This window comes from Hippichthys cyanospilos, chromosome 14 (genome assembly GCF_059441005.1).
Source record: "Hippichthys cyanospilos isolate Australia breed blue-spotted pipefish chromosome 14, RoL_Hcya_1.0, whole genome shotgun sequence".
NCBI classification, from domain to species: domain Eukaryota; kingdom Metazoa; phylum Chordata; class Actinopteri; order Syngnathiformes; family Syngnathidae; genus Hippichthys; species Hippichthys cyanospilos.
Window position 1 is genome coordinate 8,582,244 of NC_142382.1, and position 27,454 is coordinate 8,609,697.

Consider the following 27,454-nt stretch of genomic DNA (forward strand, 5'->3'; position numbering starts at 1 on the left):
GTGAAAATTTAACCATAGTGCTGCATTCATGTACTACAAGAAGAAAATCTCACGTACTACAAGCAGACATTCTCACGTGCAATATGAATGAAGAACAGTTAGGAATTGTAAAATATGGACGCAAAAATGTTGCTATGGCAACGAGTAAACAAGACCAAAATGTCAGATGTTGCTCAGTCGAATTTCCTTTTAATCGTGTCCAGGCGATATCTTCCGAGTTGCTATAATTACGATTGTTTAAATAGAGTCTCTGAAGGTAGCATAAGATCACGCCCATGCTTGACTCTGATTAGCTCTCGTTTTCTATCCGCCGTTTTCTATTGGCTATTGCCGCTCCATTGAATCCCCTCCTCTACCTTTGTGAATTTCATGCGCTCGGGATGAGAAGGTTCGCTTGTTGTTTCCCGGCGCTCGTTGTGTAGTACTCGAGTCTTCTCCTCTCAGGTCCCACGTTGGGAGACAAGGAGGGACAATAGACTCCACAGAGGGAACTTCAGTGTCAACGTCGCACCGAGAGACAAGCGTTTTAAACCGAATGGAGTGGCAGTACGTCAACTGAAAGGCAAGAAGACGTTAAGAACTCCGTCACTGCGGAACACCGTGTCGGCGACCGATCGTTGTCCGAGTTCTACCCAGACATGGTTCACTGTCGGCCGGGGCCGTCAAGGACACTATCGCCGCTTCTTTGAACATACTTTATTGCGTCGTTGCAAAGAGCTAGTCTTCTCCTGTTTGTCCGACAGTGGTTTGGGAACATTCATTATGCCTGACCAAATCACAGTGTCCGAGTTTGTGGTCGAAACCAACGAGGACTACAAGTCACCCACCGCCTCCAACTTCACCACCAGGATGTCCCACTGCAGGAACACCGTGGCCGCACTGGAGGAGGTGAGTGCACCAGCAAAACCTGCACTTTCTCAAACTGGAGATTCTATAGAGCAAAATCTTAGAAAACGCTAATATATTACTTTCTGCCATCTAGTGGAAGAGTTCTTAATTAACCTGCTTGCCAATATACATCTTTGGCGTAGAGAGATGGCCCACCCAAGGAAATAGTTTATAAACAAATTTTAGGCCAATTAATTGGTATTGTTCATTATCTTTCTTGGCACACCTGATAGCCTCACACAGATAACTGCCGCAGAATCACAGCGGTACTAAATCACCTGATGGACACTCTTTCGACGTATTTAGCCCTTTTCAACAGTCAAAAGTTAATATTTTTCTCTATTATTAATTGGGTTATTATTTGTCATGTGCAATTAATACCTTTGAAAACACATTTTGCCACTTAGGGTTCACATAACAACCAATCTTAGCTCAGCTTGTGATCATCACATGACCAAACCTAGAAAACAGGTGAGCCGTGATTGGATATGAGCCCAGAGCATGTGATTGTGTGGTTATTTGCAACCGACAACAAGTGGCAAAATCTGTTTTCAAATGTTTTAATTGTACGTAAGAAGTGAGTGAATCATCTTTGGCCACAATATGACTGAATGTCCGCCATGCGTAATATGTAATGCTAATTTCTTTTACGGTGTGAATGGAGGCATAGCATGTTTAATACATGCATTTTCTGTAGCGGTTGTCCTCATTAAGGTTGCAGGTGGGCTGATCCCTTTGGGTGAGAGGCGGAGTACACATTGGACTCTTGTGTTTAACGCATGAGATTGTAAATATTAATCACCTATATGCATAGCATCAATCAAAAGTAAACATTATAATCTTTGTAAAGTTAGATTTCTTGTATCGAATCTCATTAGGGAATTGCAGATGGACCTCATGAGTGACAGGATTGGATGCTTTGCGTGCACGCACACTGGGCTTTTAGTGTTTTCTATTGACTTAACATCCCTCAAAAGTGCAACCATATTGCTGATGTCGCGGTTAGATGCGCGCATTACAGTTTTCTGCTACTTCCTTGCTAACATGCAGGTTTTCTTGAGGCTGGCTTCCGTTTTGTTCCCTGTCGGCATCCCTCTGCCTTGTTAGAGTTTCCCGACTTTGTGTGCTTCGCGGCCTAGAGCCTCGCCCACTGGTAAAAATAGAATTTCCCACATGAATTGGTTGGCAGCGGGTGGTGTGTGTACAAGTGGTGTGTGTACAATATGTATATGTGTGTTAGTGTGTCTCTGTCTCTAAAAGACATCAGGTGAGGCAGGCCTGTTTATCCTCTGTAAATGTTTGACCTGTAAGGCAATTGCACATTTCTTATAGGTTCCGGTGAATATTATTACCCAATAAAACCCTCTTAATTGTTGATGACAAGCGATATTGAGTATGTTGACAGCGTAGTGTTTCAATTTTAAAGTTCATTTTCTGTTTCTGCCATACAAGTCTCAACAGAAGTTAATTACTATTATTAGTTGGGATACATCGATACCGCAGATAATTTACAATTACTCAGACACAGAAAAATGCTCTGATGCTACGACACTGAAACTAGTTGACCAGCCTCTTGATAATTGGAAGCAATTTCGGCAATCAAACATTGATTACATAATGTTGACAGAAGAAAACTGTATTACTTTTCTGTGTAACCTGTTTTTTCACAGTTTAGTAGCCCGACAGATATGGGCATTTTGACATGGGCGCCGATTTTTGACAGGAAAAAACACTGTCGACAATAATTGGTTGATTATTTTTAGAAATTGTAAAATTGTGACATTCTTTTCTGTCAATTCAGGAAATACGGCGTTGAAAAAACACTTATTGGTTCCCTGAATGCATTGCGTTTTCTTGTCCAATGTGTTTGTGTTACTAGTAGTTCAATCAGTGTTACATTTAACAAGTTTGCTTAATTTATCTTGCTGCTGTTGTACTAAGTATTTTAGGATTGTTCTCGTTTAACAAACTGTGACTTTAGATTGTATGTAAAAAAAATAGACATCCAGGTCAATTCTTTGCACAACTTCCTCACCTAATCATAACTTGTAAAAATTAGATTTGCTTTGTTTTGAATGCCAGTTCCACAGAATGTGCTGATTTTATGATATATATTAAGGATACACAATTATGGTATGGTGTATGCGGTAAATAATGAATACAGAACTTAAATGTTTACAACTGCTGTAAATGGTTAGAGTATGTAAGGGAAATGTTAAAATAATGTACAATGGCTGAATAATTGATCAGGCTCTAATCAGTATTTCTAACTGTCATACAAGTGTAACATGAAGCAAAATACCATTTGTTAAAAAAAATTAACCTCAAGAAAGTACTCTGTTATTGTTGATGCAAAAACACCACAAAAAGCCCCCCAAAAATGTTTAATAATTCTTTAATCCTCACCAAACTGAGGTTGCTTAAGGTGTGATATTATGCTGGTATTTGATTAATTGTAATTTTGAAATGAGTTTTAGTAGTTTCGCGATACTTGCTTTCCTTCTTTCCACTGTATTAAACATTAAGAAGAGACAATTTCTCTCTGTCTCTCTTTTTTTTTTTTTTTTTTTTAACGGCATGCTAATCCACATCTGGGCTCAGTGTCAACAACTTCACTTTAATCTGTCTGAGCCTCCACACCTCGGTTATTTGTATTTATATACACCTGCTCAGGCTGTCGGGTTTCCCGCTGACATCATCACCTGGCTGCCCTCCGTTGTTGCTGGTTTATAATTAATCCGCTTTGGGGCAGGGGGTGGAGGGGGGGGGGTTAATATCTGTTTTGCTTTGAGCGTAATGTGTCAGTTGAGTGTGGGAAATTCCGGGAGACCTTACTGCTGGACCTTGATCTACTTTGAAGAGAATTGGGCAGCTTTGTTTTAAATTGCAGCTGTTTTCTTTGCTTGTTGTATTGCTGTTGTTGTTTGACATTGACCTGCCAGTGCTCGGTCTCAGCCAGCACACAAACCCTTATTGTTAGCGGTCGCTTCAACAATGAAATGGAGCAGTGCTTGGGGAACACTTGCATTTATTGTGGTCTGGTCTGCAATTACAAACCCACAAGGACATCATTCATCTTTTACAAATTAATTTTTGACTTATTCATAGATGCATTTGAAATAATTGTATACTACAGTAAAGTGCCAATCTCACTAATTTGCAAGTGCTATCGAAGCTAGTGAATGCACGTTCATGTCAGGGATTCGTCAAGCTTTGTACATGGTCACCTTCATACTTGAGATGTTCTTAAGACGTTCTGAAAGAATCCTTATTGTTTTTCGTGTCGCAAAGAAGTTTTGAACTTGTTAAAAGGTGAGTAAAAGCTCCACACCTTCAACCTTTTGCCAACGTGTCTTTTTCAAAAAACAATTAAGATAGTTTCAAAACAATTAAAATCGTTTAAAAATGTCTGTCCTAAAAGTATTTGCGACCTTGAATGAAACTTGACAAGATCAAAAAAGTCACAACCTTCACGGAAACTTGACAACTTTCACACCGCAGTGGGATAAGGGCTTAAACATCTGTAAATGTTGATAGTTGTGAATGCGCGTTCACACCAGGGTTTGTTCAAGCCCCCACGTGTTCTTAAAACGTTCTGTTTTGCACCTGTTCAAAACTTCCTTGCGACACAAAAAACAAATTAAGACAGCTTCATAATAATTAATACTGTTTAGGAATGTCCTAAGAATGTCTTAAAGGGCACAGTTGTCAGATTTAGACCGTTTTTCATTAAAAAGGAATACATTAAATTATTGTAAATTTCAAAAACTTGCAAATGAATGCATTGTTAATGACCAACAGGATGTTTTAAATATAATCATTGGTCTAGTTATCATTAAATCATATTACATGGGGGGTGGCACTTCTCCGGAGGCGCCCATGTTTGTTTTAGCTACGGAGAATTGTAAACGCAGCACCTGCAGCACCTCCTGCTGTTCGTAATGAAAAACGGTATACATTTTACACACTATCCCTTTAAGGATATTTGCAACCTTGAATTAACCCAAATGAGATCAAAGGAGCGGGATCGAAAAAAAAAAGTAATATTCAATTAATCGATTGAATTGACTAAATAATCAGCAGATCAATTAACAATAAAAAAGTAGTTACAACTTCAAGATTTAAAGGCGGAATCTAAAGCAGTGGTTCTTAAATCACGGTTCATGAAGTCACTTTGGTGGGTATGTGAGATTTTAAAATGGTTTCCGCTGTTATTCCCAAATCCATGTTAAGGCTTTTTAATGCTGTTACAGGTACAGAACACTTTTAAATCAAGAGCAAATAAATTTGAACGTAAATTAACATTTTGCTTAATTGTGTTGTAGTACTTATTCATAAAATATTTGTATTGCTTTCATTTTTTAACGTTTATACGGATGTGTCCTCATTAGTAACACAATTTCACGACAAACAAGACAGATAATGATCTTTAAATGGTCTATAAAATAAATCAGAAACTAATGACACAATACTGTTATTTTCATTGAGACCCTCTGACCTAAAGACGATTACTCGAGCGTCATCTTTGTTTCAACCTTCTTGATTTAGTTTAAGGGAAGGCAAATCCTTTAAGTGATGACAATGCGTCTGTTTGGTTTACACAAACGTTTTTCATCGAGTGCAATTCGCCAACAAAGGAGATTAATTGGTTTATGTAGTGTGATTATTGCATAAGTCTGTTGTACCAGATGGTTTCAACATCCACTTTAAGTTGGGTTGTTTGTTTTAAAGCAAAGTCTCAGGCTTTTATGTTGTATCTCTTTACATCTAATTTGCATTCAACACAAGATAAATTAGGCTCATAGTCTTAAACAAGCGGTTATTAGGTGCAATTCATGAAGCTTGTGTGGGCGCGTGTACGTTTGCAAGTGTGCACTTGTGTGTGCCGGTGCTTGTAAAAGCCAACAGTGGGTAAAAACCTGTTTATCCAGTAAGAGGATGTTGGGCTTTGTGTCACGACCCCCCTTTGTGCTTCCGGAAAGCATGACTCTTCGTTCTCAGCTCTTTTCACGTATCTTTTAATAGTGACGTACAATGAAATTAGCGCTGGCCTGTGTGCAACTCACTCCGTTTGATCGTGGAAGCATTTGCTCAGAGGTTTTTCGTGGAACTGCCAATAAAAGAGATTGTGAATGAAAAGCTAAAAATGGCAACCGTGGTTGCACTAATAATTATTATTGACGCGGAGTTTCTCATCATGTGCCGTGGTGTCAACCTAAGCAGGTCATGCATGCATTTGGTGCCTCCAGAGAGAGACACAGGAGTTTGGGAGAAGTTTAAATAACTACCATACTTATACTTAAGCTTTATCTCTAATATTCGATTTCAGGTGGCTATCTGTTACTGATATACACTGTAGAGATTGTAGAGGCTACAGGTCAGACAGTTTCTAGATATAGCTGGCTTTTTATGATCCCAAAAATCGTCTCAGCTAGCCTACATTCAATGATTTTTCGTGAGAAAACTTGTGACAGTGGATACCTAGTGCTTTGCAGTTTTCCTATTAAGTTTTCTTTTTATTAGGATTGAAGCTATCAAGTATTTTTGGTATTGGGATATCCTACAGAAAATTCAAATTGAATATCCAGCTATAGTCCAAATACTCATTTTTTTGGTGACTTGGGAGGAGTTTGATAAAATGACACTGATTGACCCATTACATTTTACTAATTGGTAGAAGTATATATTCAATCAGTAAGTAAAGTAAGTAAATAATAGAGAGTTATGAAATAGTCTCATATAAAAAGCCCTCATAGGTGAGATTCAAATTTTCCTCCTCCGGTTTCGATCAGTGACTATTGAGCATTCAAACACAAAGCCAATTGTGTTGTCTGCTGTCTATGTCAAATATGTGACCACACAAGTGCCATTAGAAGGAGGGGTTGACAATTTCCCCGGGGGCTGAGTTGACCTCCTTGTGAAGTATTGATCTTAGTTAAAATGCTCCAACGTGAGCTTGGGGAATGTCTGTAATGGGCTTGACCCACTTACCGGTTGTTAGAAAGAGCAACACCTAAACTGATGCACCAAAGACTTCTCCTGTCCTTGACATACAGTATCTCGCGCCCTCAAGTGCATCCACTTTTACGTGTGCCTGGTGGAAGGCATTTTAGTTTTTTTGAAAGCGGTTACTCACGACCGGATTCGGGATTCTGGATTGGGTCAGTGGTCAGGTTTGTTGCTGTGAAGCAGTCCTCACTAATCATTCGTGACAATCCATACGTTAGTCCTTTTGAGTCCACTGACTTCCCCACACAGCTGTGAACTGTAAATTTACTTTTTGTAAATTCTAATTTCCTGACAAGTACAGTGCTTGAGATGCTGAGTCTTGATTGATTTGATATTTCTTTTTAATCTCTATTAAAAAAAAGACACTGGACCTTAAGGTGCCTATTGATGCCAGATGACTTGGATCTAATACTTAAAATAATTCTGTGAAAAGAGACTTTTCTGAGCTCAAATCAAATTAGAACACCACATTTGGCTAACTTAGCACAACACCGGGGCCAAGTATAAAAGTTGTGAATGTCATGAAAGTGAATGTCAACATTTAGCATTAGCTAATGTAATAACACTGGTCATCTGTCAGACTAGTTCTTTAAATTATAAACAATTTCTGGCAAGACATTCTTGTTTTTGATTTACAGAAAAATTGCAACATCTTGGTTTTTAATTCTCAAAATCCCGTCACCCTAACTTCCATTGCCGTGGTAAATCTATTTCTAAGCAACTCATTCATCACGGCTCATGGCTGCAGGTGCTGGACATCTAAAGGCAAGTGTCATCAGTCCTCCAGCTAGCTATTATTTCATCCAGCCGAGGCGCTTCACAGAAGTATGCCAGCTATGCGGTAGTCAAACAAGTTGCCTGGCTGTTGATTTTGTAGCTGGATTACTTTGGAATACCTCTGGGAACAGCCATGGTATTCCCAGCATCAATTAGGCAACTGCTGGCACTGGCCGTGAATACCACACCAGCCTTTCGGATTCCAAATTGTTGGGCATGGCAACGTAATGAGTCTCGTTAAAAAGCAACTGGCTTTCTATGAACTCGAGAGGATTCATGGAGCGCTTTATGAGCTCGTGCTGTGAGCATGTTTAACCTATTATATTTTTTTAGTCTGAATAAACCGTCAATCGGGCTACTGTTCAATTTCCTGACTTTATTCTGGGTCTTTTGTGATTCTATCTTGCCAGCTGGTCACAGTTAATACATCTCTACTCTACATGATTGTTATTCTTGTTCACCACTAGCGGGTGCTTAAACGTTTCATTTATCACGATTCGTTTTACGGCCAATGTGATGACACAAGGCGGCAAGTGTTCCCTCGTACGTCTTGACCATGTGTTGGTCTGTCATCTTGTGTTGTTTCTACAGCTTAGTCCCTCGCCCTCCAACGTTTGGCGGGAACGGTCGTGGCCACGCTGGGAGCGGCAGCTGCTGCCCTAAAACAGGTGGTTCAGAGGAAAGTTTTAACAAGGATTCAGACGCGTGGATTATCAATGGGGAGGGAAATCCACAACTAATAGACTTAGAGACACATGGATGGATGGACAAGCACTCACACATATTAGCTAAATGCTCAGTCAGGCCCGACTCCCAAGTGAGCAGATATGGCCAGTCTTGAGTATACCTTCTAAGAAGCTTAATGCTCCCTGTAATTGCAATTGGATTCTGGCAGGATTAGCACGGTGCTTGTGTCTGGCTTCAGCCGTACACGTCTACATTCAAGCCTGTTGTGAAATACTCCGACATAAAACACCACTTGTGATCTATGCAGAATCCTCTGGTGATGATCAAACAGTTCTGACCCCGGTTTCAAAAACTTTTCTGAATAGATTGTGTCTTTGTTGTTTTACCATCACAAAGCATCTTATTAACAAGCATTTGTAATCTAGCTAACTTGGATGCAGTTAAAAAACGGTATTGTTGTCAAAAAAACAACACTACCGATTTAAAAAGGTGTTGATTTATTTTTTTGATGCCCAATGGTGTTTAAATAATCAAGTTCATATTTAAGCAATTATGTTTTTTTTAAATTTTCAGTCAATGTGCTCACGTTACCCCTAGTTGGGGATCACTGCATTGGAGGATCTAATTGCACAATAAGAGCTAACTCCTGAACTATCGTGTGTTTGTTTCCATGACGCTAGCATTTCGCACAAGCAAATCTCAGCATATTTCATTTTGTTTTGTGCCAAGTAATTCCCGTGGTGGTTGTAAGAGCCATTGCAACGGCCCATAGAGACTTCTAATGTAGAGGTAACACTATAGAAACACACCAAGGTTTTTGTTCATATTTCTCTGTGGTTGTTTCAAGGGCAGAGCTAACTGGCTGGGCCCAATCAGTGCAAAACCTCATCTTATCAGTTGTTCCTCAGAAAATTTAAAACGCTCCATTTAGTCACGGTGATGCAGATTTGATGGTGATGTCTCTTTATTTGTCTAAAAAGAAGTTAGGGTTTTAGAAATTTTTGTATTTCAGAGGTCAAAAGGACACGGCATGCGGCTCATCCATCAGTCTGTCCTCTCCTGGATTGCCTGAGACAACCTCTCTTGCTGGGTATTGTCCTCTGACAGGCTGCGTTTCTTCATTAATGAACTCCACAATTGATTTGTACTCCGGACCACTCTTTGGGCTGTTTGGATGAATGAGTGGGAGGGTGAACCCTGCTAAAATGTGTTGTCCTGTTGTCACTTTTATTCCAAGATGTGACCCAGAAATATTTGTGTGTGGGAAGAAATATTACCATCAGTCAAAGTAGCCTCTTTGAGACCTCTGAATGAACTTGTCACATTTGACACCAGACCGAAAATGTGACGCAGTTGTAAAGTGAAAATAGATGGGGAATTCAGCATTATTGCTGTTGTACATACATCGCACATACAGCTCTGTGATTTAATCTATATATGATACAGCTTGCAGCAATAGGTTTAAAACCCCACATAAACGTCCACATACCAAAAAGCTTTATACATGTTTGTATTAAGTGCTATAACTGATGATAACTTATGATAATACCGATTAGTTTTAAATCAAAGTATTAAACCCAACAAACAATTAAAGTGTCTTTCATTAAAGAAAAATACTGTGCCAAATGTCTAGACCACAATAATCTCTTTTGGTTGTAAATACATTTGGATGTATACTTAACAATCATGCAAAAAAAAAAAAATCAAGCTTTCATAGAGGATGAAAGAAAAAAAAATACTGAAGGTCTAAAATTTGCACAATATTTAAGCCTCTGAATCGATCGATGATGAAAACCAATCGATTAATTTGATCGAGTTATTGCTAAATCATTGCATTTGTAATTGTCTTTGTATTTAAACACAACATTGTGGCGCAGGGTTCATGGAAAAATGACATGACACATTTTCATCTACATCTTCGGCAGCTTCAAGATAAATGGTTTGCTTGATGAGCAAATTGCACAGGCGAATCCAGCTGTTAGATTATTTCTTTTTTGGGAATCCATCAACCATTGCAAATAAGTTGCAACGTTGGTGTGCTCCAACCTCCTTTTTTCTTTCAACTGCATTATTGCTTGAGCTTGCAGTCGATTAGAAGCCGACACGCAATTTCCCCTGCAACTCTCCCGAACGCTGTCACGCTCCATTTAAGAGTGCTGTAACAGCTTCGACACCATGGGGTTTATGCATATGTTCATGTGAAAGAGCCAAAATGAGTCTCAAAGGTGAGGTCAGCTGTTTCCCCTCCTAAAAAAAAAAAAACAAATGGCAGATTTGGTCCTGCCAAACATACTTAAATGAGTCTCCTGCTGCTTGAGCTCCTTATCAGGTCTCCTCCGTCTTTGTGTTTTATCATCTAACAGATGGGATTAAATTATGCTCTTGTGCTCATAACCCACTTTTGAGGGAAAAAGCTTGTTGGAAATGCCTCGGTAGCCTGGGAAAACCAAACGAAACAAATGGCCCGCCCAAGTTCTCTAACCTTGTAAAATGTGAGATGTCTCAGCAGTGAACATGAAAGTTTGTTTTCTCTTTGCACTGCAACTAATCTTGACATCCTGGCGTGACTTTTGGCACCTTGCAGCAGACCCTGGAGCTGCAGCTCTCCTTTATAGTGATTGTTGAGGAAGTATGAAGTATTACCGGAAAATAGATGAGATGTTTAGGCAAAAAAAATGGTACTAATACTATGGTGGGCATACAATATATCGAGTTATGTTTTTTCCAGGGCTGATACAGTTTTTAGTAGTCAAGAAGACAGAGAACCAACGTTTGGAGCAGGTATTAATTTTCAATAATAGGAAAAACATTGACCTGAAAAAAATAGTACTACTGTTATTTTTGTAAGCATATAATCAACATAGCAAAATTGCCTGTCACATTCCAATGTTTTCGGAAAACTTAGAATTGAACACTTGTAAATAAATTTATCAAGCCAGCAAATTCATTTGATTGATTGATTGATTGATAATAAGTGGAGATGCAAAAATGAATCACAATGCCTAATAAAGGTCTGTTCTTTAAGATGAAACATCTAATGGGACAATACCCAGCATTTAGCACTTTGGCAGACTTTCTTAATCGGAGAGTGTCCTAATCAAACATTTGTTCCACCAAAGACATAAGTAGTATTTGTTTTTTGACACATTCACAAAGATTCCAAGATGTCTGAGAGAAATAGTTAATGACTCAAGTTGGCTCTCTGCCTAAAGGTAGCCACTTACTCCAAATATTAACTTTGATTGTAGCATACACAGAAAGATTTGTCCATTTATTTTTTTTTCCACATTTGAGTTTTCATCACATACAAAATCAAGTCTGTCCTCTTCCCGTTGCTGCCTTCATCAGACTTTCCAATGACTTACCTGAAAACAGAACATGTTTGTAACAGCCCGACTGTAGCTTTGTCTCTCCTCCTCAAGTTCCTGCCCGCGGGATTATTCCGGGCCAGCCAGGTGGAACTGTATATTTGACATATGTTTTGAATGAGTCACAGGACAAACAGTGCTGTGTTTATACCAATTGCTAATATGTGGGACCTGTGGAAAGCAATTTTTTCCCGGACCAGAAGAACACGGATTTATTAGAGTCTGGTACATATCTGTTTGTTTCTTTCGTAACATCTTGCAACTCATTGAATTAAAAGGCACAAGATGTCTTCACCAATATCCACGTCTACCAATTAAATGAGATAATTAAACGCCAGACTGCTGCCTTTTTATTGCCTGATAGCGTCTACCTCATGTGGCACACTGTTTATTCACAAGAGTACCATGGGAAGGAGGCTTAATGGGGTAAGGAAGCTTAGCACTGGCGATTTAAGGTGAGGTCAGTGACTTTTAGTTTGTTTATTTTTCTTGGTTATGTGCGTGCAAAATGCTGACTAGGGCTTTGAAGAAAGTGGAATACCATCTTACGTTGCAGACATGTTGTCCTTGCAGATACTTGAACGGTACAAAGAATAATGCAGGGTCTTGTCTTAGTCATTCCAGCATGCACTTATTTAAGAATGTCTTCAGACCGCAGACAAAAGAGGGCGACAATTAAAACACCGCCAGATGGAGCTGCTATTGTCAGTGATACCTCAGTGTAAAAAATGTAGAGGCCTTAAATTATCAAAAACGTTTGATGACTTGGGGTTAGTGCTATGAATGGAAGCTTTTTAATCAAGATTACATGGCTGTTTCGGAGTCTGTTAACATTCTTTGGTAGTGAAGGTTTGCAGAGATGAAGAAAAGTTGGGATACCGTCGCTAAACGATCTGTTGGTTGACGATTGCCCGCCATCCATGCCTTGCGTGCTCCTTCATTTTCTGCCTGTCCTTAAAAATGGCTCTACGACATTGAGCCTTGGAAAAAAAAATCGCGACCCATACATCTATTGGGGCTCATTTATGCTAGAGGAAGCTATAACGAAACCTGAGCCGTATGTTAATGAAACTTAACAAAAAACACTTTGTATAAATATTCAAACAATCTAAAACTTGTGCAACTGTGTGCAAACTAATGTTGAATGTTGCTACTACTGTATATCTCTTTTAAACAGAATGGCTGATGACTTAATGTTCTTTCGCTGAATTACACGGTCAAGTGACTTACGACACATTGCGTGATTTATGCACTTAGAGTTAATGTCTTAACGCACTTTACTGCAAAACTCAGGAAACGCCTAGCCCTAAGTAAATAGATCTCCATGGCAACGGCCTTGTGACCCACTCAGCCATATTTCGATTGTGCCTGTGGATGTCATACAATAGATAGTTTTTGATTGCAATCATAACGTTGATGGTCATCATGATGTGACGCATTGTTTTAAATGCGTAAAAAAGTTTTTGAACGCTTGATCACAGGCTTCTACTGGGGGAAATGCTTATGCCGCAGTGAGCTCGTTTAGTAAAGCAGCATCTATTGTGTGAAGATACTCCCGATCCCCCGCTTTTTTGGAAACCTCCAAGGCAATGGAATTCCCCTGGGAATAGTTTCTGGGTTGAACCCAGCTAAATTTAGAGCGGGGCCTGCGCTACAAACAAGAAGGCCGAGTCTCTCGCCTCAAGCATGCCGAGTGCAAACATGAGAAAGCGATTTCATGAGCTGCTTGTGCTACAGCTTGGACTGGTCATATTGATTCACAGGGTGATTACAGGCATCTTGCAGCGGTCAACCAGAGGTTAAGTAGGCCCATCGGCTAACTGATCACTAGCACTTCTTAGGTGATATGTGACATTTGATGGTATGACATAAGTGGTCCACAAGGGCTGCTCTTAAGGTTAAATGTCTTTTTTTTCTGAGTGTTTCCAGTATGCACCTAAAGCGTAACATCTTTTTTGCATCTGAGCCTTTTATTTATGAATGTGTTGTGTAAAATTAACAGCATAGTTCTTTAGGTGACCTCTTGTTTTAGGCCAAACAGCCATACCAGTAGATACTAATAAGTGTAAAAATAAAACAAAAAGATGCCAAATAAATGTGTAATGGACTGGCAACAGAATGGTTTATAGAACCATCCTGTCACCTTAATGAGAGTTTTGTGTCCCTGCAATCAATGTGTTCTTTACATACAGGACTGGGCTATACTGTCCAAAAATAAAGTTTTTTTTTTTATTTTTTATTTTTTTTTAGTGGACGATTACGAGTTTAAAACAAAGCAAAACAAAATATGTATCTAAAGGTTTATTTTATTATTTTTAAAATAACCCAAAATATTGATGATTAGGTTTACGTGCAGCCTGTTTTGTCATTTCAATTAAAATAATTTCAAATGTTTTTGGTAAAAAAACAAACAAACAAATAAAACAAAACAAGATGGTTTCCCCCTGATGTGTTTTTGTTGTTTTTCTTTAAATGTTCTGTGCACCCTGGCCTTTTGTGAGGTCTAAACTGGGAATTTCTCAGTCACTTGGGCAGACACAACTAATTGGATAATGGCATATGACACAAATGAGTCATTTAACAGGCGCCTATGCAGAGATTTTACATGCAGTTGCTCAGTGTAGAAAAACTGAGTTTGCAACATGTATACATCTTTTTTTTTTTTTTTTAATTGAGACAGTTGCATTATTTTTTTCTAACCATTACATTGGGGCTTTGGGTGAGCTGGAGACTATCCCAGCTATCTTTGACCATGAGATGGGCTACACTTGACTGGTCACCTGAAGCCAATCACCAGACACATATAAAAAGAAAATAAAATTTTCATGCACAGTCACACCTAGTTTGCCCTAACATGTTTTATGAAATTTGATGGGAAAAAAAATTGTTAATAAGTCAACAAATTCCTTCTTGATCCGTCTGGCTTAACAAATTCACCGCTTAAATTTTGAGTGTGTGTGTACAGTACTGTGGATAGGATACTGTGGCTGAATGGAAGTCATTGTGTGATTCGTGTATGCAAAGTTTCTGGAGCATCTGATATGTGTTAAGCAGATATGGGGGAGCAAGGTATATAAACATGGTGGCCCCGCCAGCTTTTGCCCGCTTGAGCAGACATACTTAATAACAAAAAGCCCCTCTTTGTTACCCCTTCAAAATTCCCCCTTTTCTTTAGAGACTCACTCATTCATTACGGTTACAGTGGCGTATTGTCTAAACTGTATTTGCTGAATGTATCAGGCCATTACATTAGGTAGACCAGCACTTTATAAGTGGCAGTATGACTAATTTAATAACTATGATGTCTTTTCGTGACTATCAGAATAAAACATTAAAACCTGCGTTCCCTTTGTTATCTGTTTTTAAATGTTTTCTGATATTTTAGGTGTGGTAACAGTCAAAAGTGAAGAACAGTGTAAGTCAAAAAAAGTGAGGAACGATACAAAAAAATCGTATTGGAATATTTCATATGACATAATTAGAGCTTTGAAAAAGTCATGTTTTTATTTATTTTAAAAAAATAGTCTGCTTTTGAGGTATGTTTGATAACTAAGTCATTTATGTTTTTCCTTTTACTTTCAACCATTCTAAATGTTCATTGGGTTCAGACCTATTCTTATTTTTTTATTATTTAATTTAGACCTCCTCATCCCCTCCTTAGGACAATTTAAGTCCAAGATTATTTCTCATTACATAATTGTGGTGCCGGTGAATTTTCTTTGACATCATTCATGCAGTATAGTGGCATGTTGAACTTTGACACGCGTTAAGCTAGTACATGGAGGCCTTTCTAGAACCGGACCACCTCAGATTTGTCTTCAACATAGCGAGTGTTAAAGTGGCAAACTACTACACATACATTCTGACACACATCCCATAAAATACAATAACGGTGGGGAGCACATTTCTATTTTTAGCCTTCCCGTGAATAATTCATTACTTTGCAGTCAGTGTAGATTCAGCACAAGACTGTGCCCTCCATATATACGCAGAGTGAAATACAAAGAAGCAACACTTGTGCTGACCTCGGAAATGAAGTTGCATCATTTATTAGCTTCATGTTGGAGAAACAATTAATTTCCCAGAATCTCCACTGGTATTTTGTTTGACCTTGAATGAAATACTCCTTGTCTCATATTTTCTTGTGTTCATTTGTGTTTGTTTCAGGCCTTAGATGTGGACCGCAGTGTTCTTTACAAGATGAAAAAGTCAGTGAAGGCCATCTACACGTCTGGTTTGGGTGAGTTATGCTCCTCTTTTATCTTCATACAAAAATCAAGGAAAAAGGTCACTGTTCATTAGTATCATTGCAAAAACAACATAACCAGCTTCAGTGATTTGTGTTGATGATTGACTTAAGATGAGAAAAAAGATTAAATTTGAGATTTGTTTTTTTTTTTACAGTAGTGCAACTGAATTGTTTTCTTTTGTGCTCTAAGGAACAAGAAACCATTTCATGTCATCACTATAAATAATATATTATCTCTACACAGTTTCTAACCTACTCATAACATTGGAACATTTGAACTGTATTAACATTAAAGAAAAAAGAAATAAATATACATCATCTTAAAATGAAGAATAACATTGGGTTTTTAATTCCATCTGTAACAGAAAAGGTTTGAAATACACCAATTTGCAGGAAATTAAAGGAGTCAACCCCCAAAATTTCCTTACAATAATGGAGCGGGGGAGGAGGGAAGGGAGTGGGAGGGGGTCACGTTTCCAGGGGTCTCATGCTCATCCTGGCATTGTGGGTTAGGGGTACACCCCGCCCCATTATTTAAAAGGACTGTGTTACAGTATACTTCCATTGTGCAGAAACGGGACCAATGACGCACCACATTCTGAGAAACACTACCGCTGCAATGCAGAAAAATAACAATTTGTGCCTGCTTAGGAAGGGAACGGTCTCCTCCAGAATGTTACAATGTTTTAATCAAACAAGTCAAATGGAAAACTTAAGGTTTGAATTTGGGATGGGCAGTTTATTCCACCAGTGGGTGTTTTTTTTTAAGCGATTATGATTTGTTTTCGTTATACATTACTCTCCATATATGCAGTTTTTTGGTTTTTTTTTTGTTTTGTTTCTCCCCTGTTTGGACAATAAAAGTCCAAAGGCAGATCCCACCAGTGGCTTAATCAGTTAATGGCTTACTTAGTGGTTAAAATTTCAGTTTGTCATGCTGTATTGATTGATGAAAGGAGTTGTCCATCCTCATTTAGCTGCATTCAGATATCACTCTGGGGTCAATGAAGTTTTCAAACAGCGTGAAGTTTGTGTGGCACATTCCTTGAATGAGCACCTTTTTCACCCCACAAAGGTCCTCCACAGGGACTGCATCGGCAATCAGAACACGTACATATTCTGGTTCAGATAGTGGAAGGATTCCCAGTCTGCGCGCGCACGATAGGATGCCGATTGGCTGCGCCAGTCCTGAGTGTTTTCCAGCATCTTTTGTTTGGCCTGACAGAGCCCCCGCTGATGGCGAGAAAGAGAGAGAGCCAGGGCGAGAGACATGTGAACAATGTGCTGAGCACGTCTTTCGGTGAACACTGCCAGCACTGTTGTGGTCCCCCGCGACAGCTGTCTGATCCGGACTCTCAAAGGAACAGCTGGGAGGGTTACTGAGGCGGGGACACACGCCTGCTTTCAAATCCCGTCACTCATTAACACGCATCATTGGAGTTGTGTCCGCATGAACATTAGCACTTTGCTAGGGTTTCCTTTAAATGTTCCTATTTAAATCTGCATAACAAAAAAATAATGGTTAGGATGTTAAAATGTGTTATGTGTGGATCCTGCTTTAGAAGCAGGTCAGAGTTGCTTGCTTTCGTTGCAAATAAGATCATGAGCTGTGACAACATCATGAAAATGGTGTTGGCAGTAAAAACACTTTATAAGCCATCTGGCTGCTGGTACAGTTCAACCAATAAAGCCTTGCATTAACATTTTGTTTTTAGAAAGTCTATGACAAAAATCCAGCCCGAGTCTCAGATGTTTATAATACAAACAAGTTGGCTTCGTGGAACCCGTGTGACGATTTTCTTTTGGTCTCCTCACCTGTAAAGTCAAACAGAGGAGTGTTTATGAAAATGCGATCATGCTATTATAGCGTTAGAAGATAACCAAGTTTGGGTCGTTGCTTATTTTGGATGAAAAGCGAATCAATTCAGGATAACTAAACCCATCATTCTGTAAGTTATTGCTCTGTGGTGCCTTACCACCCATTTCTTCACCTAACCAATAACATCTGACATTGATGGAGTTATGACTTACACATCTGCCTCACATGCCCAAGTTTGAATCTCCATTGGGACAACTCTGTTTGTAAATGGCTTTTCTCTGTGTACACAGCTTACATCTAGAGCATCGGGGGTTCTTTTATTCTTTAATGCCTTTTTTTCCTGACGTTATGGACGAAACCAGAAAGTCATTCTGAAATAAGTGAATCAAAATAAGCGGGTATATATATCTCAGTTTTGCTGTAAAATTTTTGAAGTTTTCACCTCAATCACATTCACTCGCTAAAGAGAGAATCCCAACATCCCTCTTTTGAACGACAGTTCTTTTGTGTTAAACGTGCCATGTTTCTTTAGACTTAATCCGTGATCCGTACAGAACAATCACCGTGGTTGACGCCGCTGTCAGAGGATGAGAAGAAAGAGTAGGAGTAATCTTGTCAAGCGACCCAGCAACATAACGAAACACACCACCAATGAGCTACTTATGCCATTCTCGAAATAAACACCCCAAATAATACATATATACTTATGGGGCTTTCAAATGGACTACATTTCAAACTCATACAGACTAAAAAGCCATCAGTGCATTAAACATTCGTCTCTGCCATAATAATAATAATAATGTTAACAGCGTAATTTTTTTGTTTAATAAAACCGTTGCTTTAGGTCCCTGGGATGAACCTGTAAAGAAAAATGCTCCACAAAATTAAAAAATGGCTCCTTAAATCAAGTCAATGATTAAAAAAAAACTTCTCTGCGAGAGAAAAAAAAATGTTATGAATACTGGGTTCCCACAGGGACTGATTTGATCGAGGGGACGGTGTTAGTGAGTGGTGTATCGATGGTGCGTAGCATATTAATGTCAGTAAAACGTCTGTTTTTTGGCCCCGTTATTCATGCTGTGGGAGTAGTCTTAATCAGCCGCAAGCGTCGTGCGGACCAGCGGTCAGGATGATGGATGGATGCATGTTGCGTGGCCCGCCAGCATTGAGCGGCAAGGGGGCACGGCAGCAACACTAAGAGCAAACGAGCCATTTTACTTCCTGGTTAGAAAGATCAGTACCATAAAATTCATATTTAAAAAGAAATCAAATCTCCAATGTACCAAATGGAATTTATATGCACATATTATACTATGGAAAGTATTTAAATATCATGTTACGATCCCTTTGAAGCTTCTACTTTAGGCGATCAAATCTAAACATTGCAAAATTAGGTTACAGAAAGTTAATGATGCGTCATGTAGACACGTAGGGAAGCAACTTTTTTTTCCCCTCTGTGTGTTTACACGATGAAAGTTTCATGTTCCCCATGGAGGTTGCTCGGGAAAAAGCGTGACTAATGAGCACAGGGAGTTTCACCAGTAACTGCCTCAACATTGAGTTTACACTCCTCCTGAACCCCTTGTGAAGATGTGTGTGAGTATTGATGACAAAGAAGAGGATGAGCAGAGAGACTCAAGGAAAGAATGAGATGGTTAGCATGGTGACGGGTTTGCTACACATTATTAGCAATCACTGAGGGAGAAGAATGACATGAGGAACATGGTAAAAAGTGAGTAAGAGACGAAAAGTTTGTATCAGGGACCCGCCAGCTTGTTGGTATCTAATGAATAATCCAGCAACAATGTTCTGGATCATAACAGAAATAGGGAGATACAGGCTAAGAAAACCATTGCATTAGATGCACACAAAAGAGTGGAGGAAAGTTGAGAACTTTTATTAATAGTATCAAAGTCAAAATATACGTGAGTACTGAAATGATACCACAGCAAAAAAAAAGATAGTTGGTTGCAAAATTTAAAAAAAAATCTACTGAAATTTTGACTATAAAGTCATAAAATACGTTGAGACCAGTCCTTAAAAATTAAAATCAACAGTTTAAATAAAACAAACAAAAAAAAACTGATAACAGCTGAAAACACAATAACTACAAATTGACAGTTATCTCTATTATTTTAGTTACATCAGTCACGATACAAAAATGTTTGACTTTTGAGACCATACCTTCATAAAACACCTTGAGATCAGTGCTAAAATTCTACTACAGCAAAACGTTCAAAACAACAGTACACTAGTACAGAAAAGTACACTAATAGCAGCCAAACAATTTAAAATGTGTTGTCTTTGTATTTAGAGCTGTATCGATTCCAAAATTTTGACTTCAATGTTAGGTCTTCGTAAAATACCTTGAGACAAGTCCTGAAATGATACCACAGCAAAACAAGTGGGAAAAAAGCGTTGAATTAGTAGCTGACAACTCAATAACTTTAAATTTAGTTTTAGTTTTCAATCTAATGCTGTCACAATACCAAATATTTCACCATACCTTCATAAAAGAGACCATACCTTCATAAAATATCTTGATCATTTTTTTAGATACTATGGCAAAAACTTCAAAACAGCAGTTGAAGAAACAAACCAAAGAAACAGTGAAATAGATGACAGCGAAATTGAATTGTGAAAATCAAAAAATCTTACTTTGACACTGTACTTTTATAAAATACATATGGACCTGTATCGAAACAATACAAAAGTAACTATAAAACCACAAACACAATAGTACAAATAAAAAAATAACAAAACAGTTAACTAGATGACATCTTAAACACCTTCAGATTTGTTTTATTTGTATTGATTTGTCATAATACCAAAGGTTTGACTTTGTCATACCATCAGAAAATCTGTCAAGATCAGTAAGAAAGTGATACCACAGCAAAAACAGGAAAAAAACAAACAAACAAAAAAAAACTAATAGCTGGTGGTTGAACAACTTGCCGCATTGTCACTTTTGCTGACTAAAATTCACAAAATTCACTTAAGTCCAAGCTGCAATACTAGTAACATGGATTTTGGGGAAATAGTATAAAGGAGTTAAAAAAAAAACAAACAAAAAAATGTATTTGTAGACTGTATACTGTAAATGTTTGGTGCAAGTCTTGCCGTGACTTGACCTTGTGTCTTAAATTAGATTTGTCTGCTGTGTTTTGCACTTAGTGACTCAGAGGCTTTCAGCTAATGAGACGGTGCATATCTGCCGAGCCGCAGACATGATGTTATCCAGCTCCATCTATAAACCTGACACACAGCTGAACACCGATTCCGTACGCTTTTGATCTGCGGTGCGTGTTTGTGTTTGCGTGAGTCACAGCAGCGTCGCTCCAGGTGTGTTTTAGTGCTCACCTTTGCATTTTTACACGCTCCTCCTCTTCGCGTTTCTTTAAAACGTTAACCCACGCTCGCGTCAAATTTCTTAGTGATGGTTGTCATAGCAACGGCCCCCCCTGAGCCCCTTCCCAAGCTCCGCTGCTGTCCTGATTACATTAGCTTTTCCCCTCTCATCCAAGACGGCATGGCAATAAGGTTCCCTTTAGACACAGTGTAAGATTCAGGTCACCACTTTGTTTGTTTGCGTTTTTTTTTTTTTGTGCCAGCTTTCTGGTGACTCTTAGTAAGTTTTACCCCAATACATAGTGGCAACATTGAAAATGTACCAAAAAATGTGTTATTACAACAAATACCTTATCGAAGTGCATAGATTGCGCGATAACTAATCGATTAGTATTTTGATACTAGTTTGCGCAGTGGCAGATTGACCATACTCAATACCATATTCATTTTTTGAATTTTTATAAGATGTGTTACAATACAAATATTTGCTGTCATCATGAGTTTATACCTGCACAAATTTGGGTTCTATCACTGCATAGAATTGGTCCTGCATCGTAAAACAGAACTCCACCTAACTCTTTAAGATATACTGTTCATAGTCCAAAAAAATGTTTAGAGGTCCAATGAGAGAACAAAAATTGCAGTGTTTGTATTTCACTATTATTTAAGTATTTTTATTTATTTATTTTTTGCAGGCGATTGGTCTTATATTTTATCTCAACTACTGTATATCTGAGAACAAAGTTATAAAAGTTATAAAAGATTCATCATTTTTAAATGACTCTTTTTCTACATTGGTGTTTGCATTGTTTGTCATTTACAATGGGAATGTGATTGTCAGGAAGTTCCAAAAATTCATTTTGTTTGGTTGTGTACTCTAGGATGTATTCTATAAACAATGTAAACAACCAACAAACCTGAACCTGAATGCTTATGTTTGTTTGTTTTTTGTTTTTTTTTCCTAGCTCACGTTGAGAATGAGGAGCAGTACACCCAAGCGTTGGAGAAGTTCGGTGAAAATTGCGTGTTCAGAGACGATCCCGACTTGGGGTCGGCGTTTCTCAAGTTCTCCGTCTTCACCAAGGAGCTCACCGCGCTTTTCAAAAACCTGGTGAGTGCGCATTGTGTAAAGCAGGGCAAGTGGATATTAAAATCCACGGGGGAATAGGATTTCCATTTTCTTCCTAATTGTAGGATAAGTGGTTCGGAAAATGAATGACTATCTCAATCCCCTGGAGGCAAACACACACACACACATTGAACATCATTGTGTCTGTGTGAGGTTGATGTAATCAAAATGGATCTTAGTCCTCTAAATGCAGCATCTTGTGTATCCAGTCCAATGTAATGTACTCATTTGACTCCTATCCGCTCACACAGAGATGAGGCAATTTTGAAACTATGATACCTTATATGAAAGCAATGTGAAGATGAAGCCAACCTTGTACATTAGCTTTTAATCAATGGAACCTTTATGTAATTGTGTGACTTTTAACAGCGACCAAGCATTCCGCAAACAGATAATTAGATGCGAGATGTCATCAGGTCCAGCCTCGAGTTTGCTGTAAATTCTTTTGCTTTCAACACAGCAGGGTGGGAAGAAAATGCCCATTAATGTCTCGCCATCTTTGAACATGATTATGTCCAGATGACAGCCCACCTCATTACGGTTTTGAATCTCCATCTGAGGCTTAAAAATGTTATTCGTCAAGCATTATATGAAAAGGCAACCTCTACAGTGCCAGCCGAATTCGAGCATTTTGATGCATCTTTCAAGGCCAACAGACTATTGTATTTTATGACTATGTAGACATTTTTGGTACCATATGAAAGATTGGATTCCATTCTTTACCAAGAAAATGAAAGTAGGATTCTATCCTATTCTGTTCTGTAGTAATCCCTGTTTTGAAAAAAGGTTATTTAAGAGACACTAAGCTTTTTTTGTGAAAAGATGTTTTCTGCAGAGCAGTGACTGACACAAATATTTTTAGTAGCATTTGAAACATCTCAACAGTTCTTCCCTTCAATAAAACATAAACAAATCAGTGAAAATGTGTTTTTGATGGCAAAACAACAATTTGCGTATTCGATTGGCATAACATTTAGCGGAGCGCTGGCCATGAGTGTCATCCATTCGTTCACCAAAAAAACATAGGTGATATGAATTCTTGTCTCTAGCACACAACCTAAATATTTTACTCATCAAATTCTCGTCCATGGCACTGAAAGCGTTAATAAGCCCTTAATCTCAAAAGTCATAGTGCTTAACAGAACTACACACCACAAAAATCACTGCAAGGATTTGGAACTGGACCTGACCTTCTTTAAAGGTATCATTACTCTCTTTGAGGAACTAGAAATGACAAGTTAGAAGAATAAAATTGCTCTTAATTTCATGTAATTTAAAAAAATTGCATTGGAATAAAAAGGTATTTCTTTTTAGTATTATCTGTCATTATTTTGGGGGAAATCTTGTGTATCAAAAGTACTAATGGTATCAGTAGTAGATGTCAATCTCTGTGATTACTCAAGAGTTGAGTACTCGTACTGCTAACGATATGGAAAAAAAATGGTATGAAACCTCCAAATCAATGTAATTCCCTCAGTCACTCCTCCACTTCCATATCTGTTCATACCAAACCTGAGCACAGATAGAAACATTTACGAGCTTGTGTGAAAGTCGGCACTACAATTCACTTCAATCTGCTATGTCAGCGGTTCTTAAATGGGGTATGAGAAGGCCCTTCAAGGGTGCGTGAGATACCACGTACCCGCAAATCTAATTAGATATAACTTTTTATGTTGTGACAGGAACATGACATTTTTTCTTTTCAAACTAGTGCTAGATTGTGACTCCTTTGATAGTGACTCCTTTGATTGCGTATTATACGTATGCACATTTGTCATTAGTGATGCGCTTTCTGGTGAAGATGAGCAATAAAGGAGTGGTTAAATAAAATAAAGTCGAGAGATGGACTATTTTGAAAGTTTAATAAATCAGATAGCAGTTTGTTTACATTGTTTTAATTTCATCCAAAAATGCTTTGCTATGGTTAGGGAGTATACTTGAATGAAAAATTATTGAAAATCATTGAACTGTGTCAAAGTCTGCAATTATTGGAGTTATTAGAAATATTTTCATTAGAAACAGAATGGCTACCATAACTGTAGTATGCAGTGGTATCAAACTTTGCTGACACATATTAAGAAGTGTTTCTTATAATTTGGTTACAAAACCTCAACAGCTTCTTTGTTTGTCTCTTGTCCAGTTCCAGAACATGAACAACATAATCACGTTTCCTCTGGATAGCCTGCTGAAAGGAGACCTGAAAGGAGTCAAAGGGGTAAGTCAGCAAAGTTGTGTCATTGGTGTCAATTTACAAACAAACTTAAATGCACCTTTCATGATGTTTGACTCTTCAGTCCAATTGTGTCAATTCAAACTTGGCAAAAAAATGATACAGAGTAATGCATTTTTGAATAGGGCCTAGTTGCTACCTCTTCCCTGGTCAAGTGACCTTTTATTCCTTTTTGGCTGTTATAGTGAAAACATTATGAGAATAAGTCATCTCCAATGAGGCTGGTTGCTATAGAAATGTGTCTCAAAGACTTTGATACAGATAGTCGCGGAACTGTTTGTCCTTGTTTTTTTTTTTTTTTTTCCTTCACATCGATGTTTTCTCCAAGCGTCTGACATGGCTTCCTGTCATTGTTCTGGCAATGCTCTGCATGCACTCCCCTGTCCCTTTTATGAAATTCCTACGTTCCTTCCAAATGCTTGACCACTTAGTTTTATTGAGCTCTTGGATGATTCTCGTTATATCAACGCAATGGAGTTAATGAGCCGTTGAACATTTTTACCCTCACCTATTTAATGTCCCTACTCCAGAATGCAAGTAAAACTCTCCTCTCCAACCTGTTGCCCGAGGCAATATTCATCAGTATTCCCACCCCTCTTCTCACTATCGTCTTCTTCCTCTTTCTCCATTATCGCTCTGCGTGGCTTTCCCACGAGACCGACCTGTCAGCAGATAGGGAAGCCGGATCATGTCCAGGCTCGCTTGACAAGCAGTTGAGGCCATAGGGAGAAAAAGACAAAAGTAACGACTCGACTCATGAAAGAAGACTGCAGAAAAGAAGTCAAGAACTAGCTGTAATGAATGTTATTCACAGACGTTTTCAATGTGGATAAAAAGTGCAGTCATGTGTGGATAGATGCAGCACAATTTAAGAACCTGTCTGAAAGCTTTTACGCTCATTAGAGCGTGACAATAAAATTGTATACAAGATATCCCAATCGGAGCTTACAGTTTGATTTTTGTTAGGTTGTTTTGACATTTAAACTAAAAGTACGAGTCACAGGAAAACACAGTAGTAGATGTCCTTGGAAATAAATAGATACACATCTCATTTTCCACCCAAAATACTTTCGACCGAAAATGGGGAAATGTTGCATTTCGGTTTCCGATTCAATTAAAAAAAATAAAAAATGTTGTGTCTGATTTTCACATGGGCAACTGAGAATGGAAGGGGCAATGCTTGATAATGCTTTGAAGTGCTTCATAGCAGTTGCCTATCTTTTTTTTTTTTTCCTGTGAAAAAAGGCAAACCAAAATAAGAAAACGGCCTAGCAAGGAAGACAAACATCACGTCACACGCACAATAACCTGTTACAAAGGTCACCTTCAAAATAAACACACCAAATAGCACATGGATGACAATGCCATACTTGCAGAAGGCTTTTACTATGAAGTTAGCTTTCATAGCTGTGGTAGCGAAGAAGCTAGCTTGAGTCTATGCGACTGTTTTTATTGCTGTCACATCACATCTCTAACAGTAGACCACCATTAAAAAAAATACAAAACTAAATAAATTTCTGATTAAGTATGCTAAGAAACTGCTAATCAATAACGTTGCCATTTTATGATACGACATAAGCCTCCAGCATTTGTGCTAGCTGCTAACTTTGTATATGGTGGATTCAAACACAGTCAGACATTTCAAACTCAAAAGAAGTCCATTAGACGTTAATAACCGAAAAAGTCTAAAACTACTTTTTTGGAGGACATCTTTGATGGAAACGCCCAAACCTCAGTAAGTGTATTCATATGTATGTAAAATGACAAATTGTTTATTAATGGCAATATTTCTTTTAACTTACACATACATTTAAAACAGTATAGTTTTACATGTTATACTCTATATAGTCTTTTACGGTGTCTCTTCAGGCACAGACGTTGTGCATCAGATTTTTATCTCGGTGCAGGCCAGTGACTTGCACATCGGAACTCTTACCCATTTTTCTCGTCTAAAGCAGGAAATTTTGGACTTCCCAGTTTTGTGGAATGCAGCATTAATTTCCTGGTGGTTAATGTTTTCCACAAACATGCCAATACTCCCCCACTTCACTCTTGAGTAATATTAATAATGGCTTGCTTGTGACTAAGATAGCAACCTTTCTAGCTTCTGCTCAGCAAAAAAAAAAAAAAAAAACTTCACCTCATCTCTTCTCATTTTGCCACCCAAGACAATCTGGACTTTGTTTGGGTTAGTCTGAGTCCAGCCCCTACTTAACAACCATGGACGGGCTCCTCCAGGAACCGGTGGTGTCCCTCTTAAAGATAAACAGACGTTATACAGCCCCAGGCAGTGGAAAATGGAAAGTGCTGAGTCTAAAAGTTGGTTGTGCTCACGGGGGATTTTCGTAGTGGACACCAACATGATGTCACGCCTTTAGCTGACCCTCTCGGCAAAATCAACCATCCCGTGGTTGAATGGCCACTGTAGAATCATCTGTGTTTGCACAAGTAAGGCACGAGATGAGAGGGCCTTAGTGCTTCTGAATGGAGCCGCAAGAGTCCAGCTGAGCCTCGTCCCATTGTGGTTCAGTGGCGCGTGAACCACCCACCCGTGCTTACTGCTTGAGATTTTAGATAAAAACAGATTCCCCTGTATACAATCTGCCAAAGCAGAGCCCGTTGTTTAGGTAGTTTAAAATGCATATGAAAAAGTTTAAATGTGAAGTTCAGGCATAAAATGTTCTTTATGATAATATGTTCTGTGTGGCCCCAATATCGGGCAGAAAAGGGCCGCACGGTGGAAAAGATGGTCAGCACGTCTGCCTCACAGCTTCCTCCGCCCTTCCTGTGTGGAGTTTGCATGTCCTCCCCGTGCCTGTGTGGGCTCTCTTTAAGCACTGGCTTCCTTTCACATTCCAAAATCATGCATAGTAGGTGTTTTGGACAATGTAAATTGTCCTTAGCTGTGATTGGACGCGTGTGGTTGCGTGTGCCCTACAAGAAACCAGTT

General features: G+C 38.6%; 1 protein-coding gene across 3 annotated transcripts in view; it reads left to right on the forward strand.

Moving 5' to 3' along the window:
• Nucleotides 1-393: 393 nt before the first annotated feature.
• Nucleotides 394-27,454, forward strand: part of asap2a (ArfGAP with SH3 domain, ankyrin repeat and PH domain 2a) — a 48,196-nt gene continuing 21,135 nt past the window's right edge. For all 3 annotated transcript variants that reach the window (XR_015867767.1, XM_088433048.1, XM_088433049.1), the window contains exons 1-4: nucleotides 394-888; nucleotides 15,897-15,969; nucleotides 22,111-22,256; nucleotides 24,415-24,489. Coding sequence is in view for 2 of the 3 variants with exons in the window: in XM_088433048.1 (XP_088289174.1) it covers nucleotides 763-888; nucleotides 15,897-15,969; nucleotides 22,111-22,256; nucleotides 24,415-24,489 (420 nt within the window). In the remaining variant the exon portion in view is untranslated. The remainder of the gene's footprint in view (nucleotides 889-15,896; nucleotides 15,970-22,110; nucleotides 22,257-24,414; nucleotides 24,490-27,454) is intronic.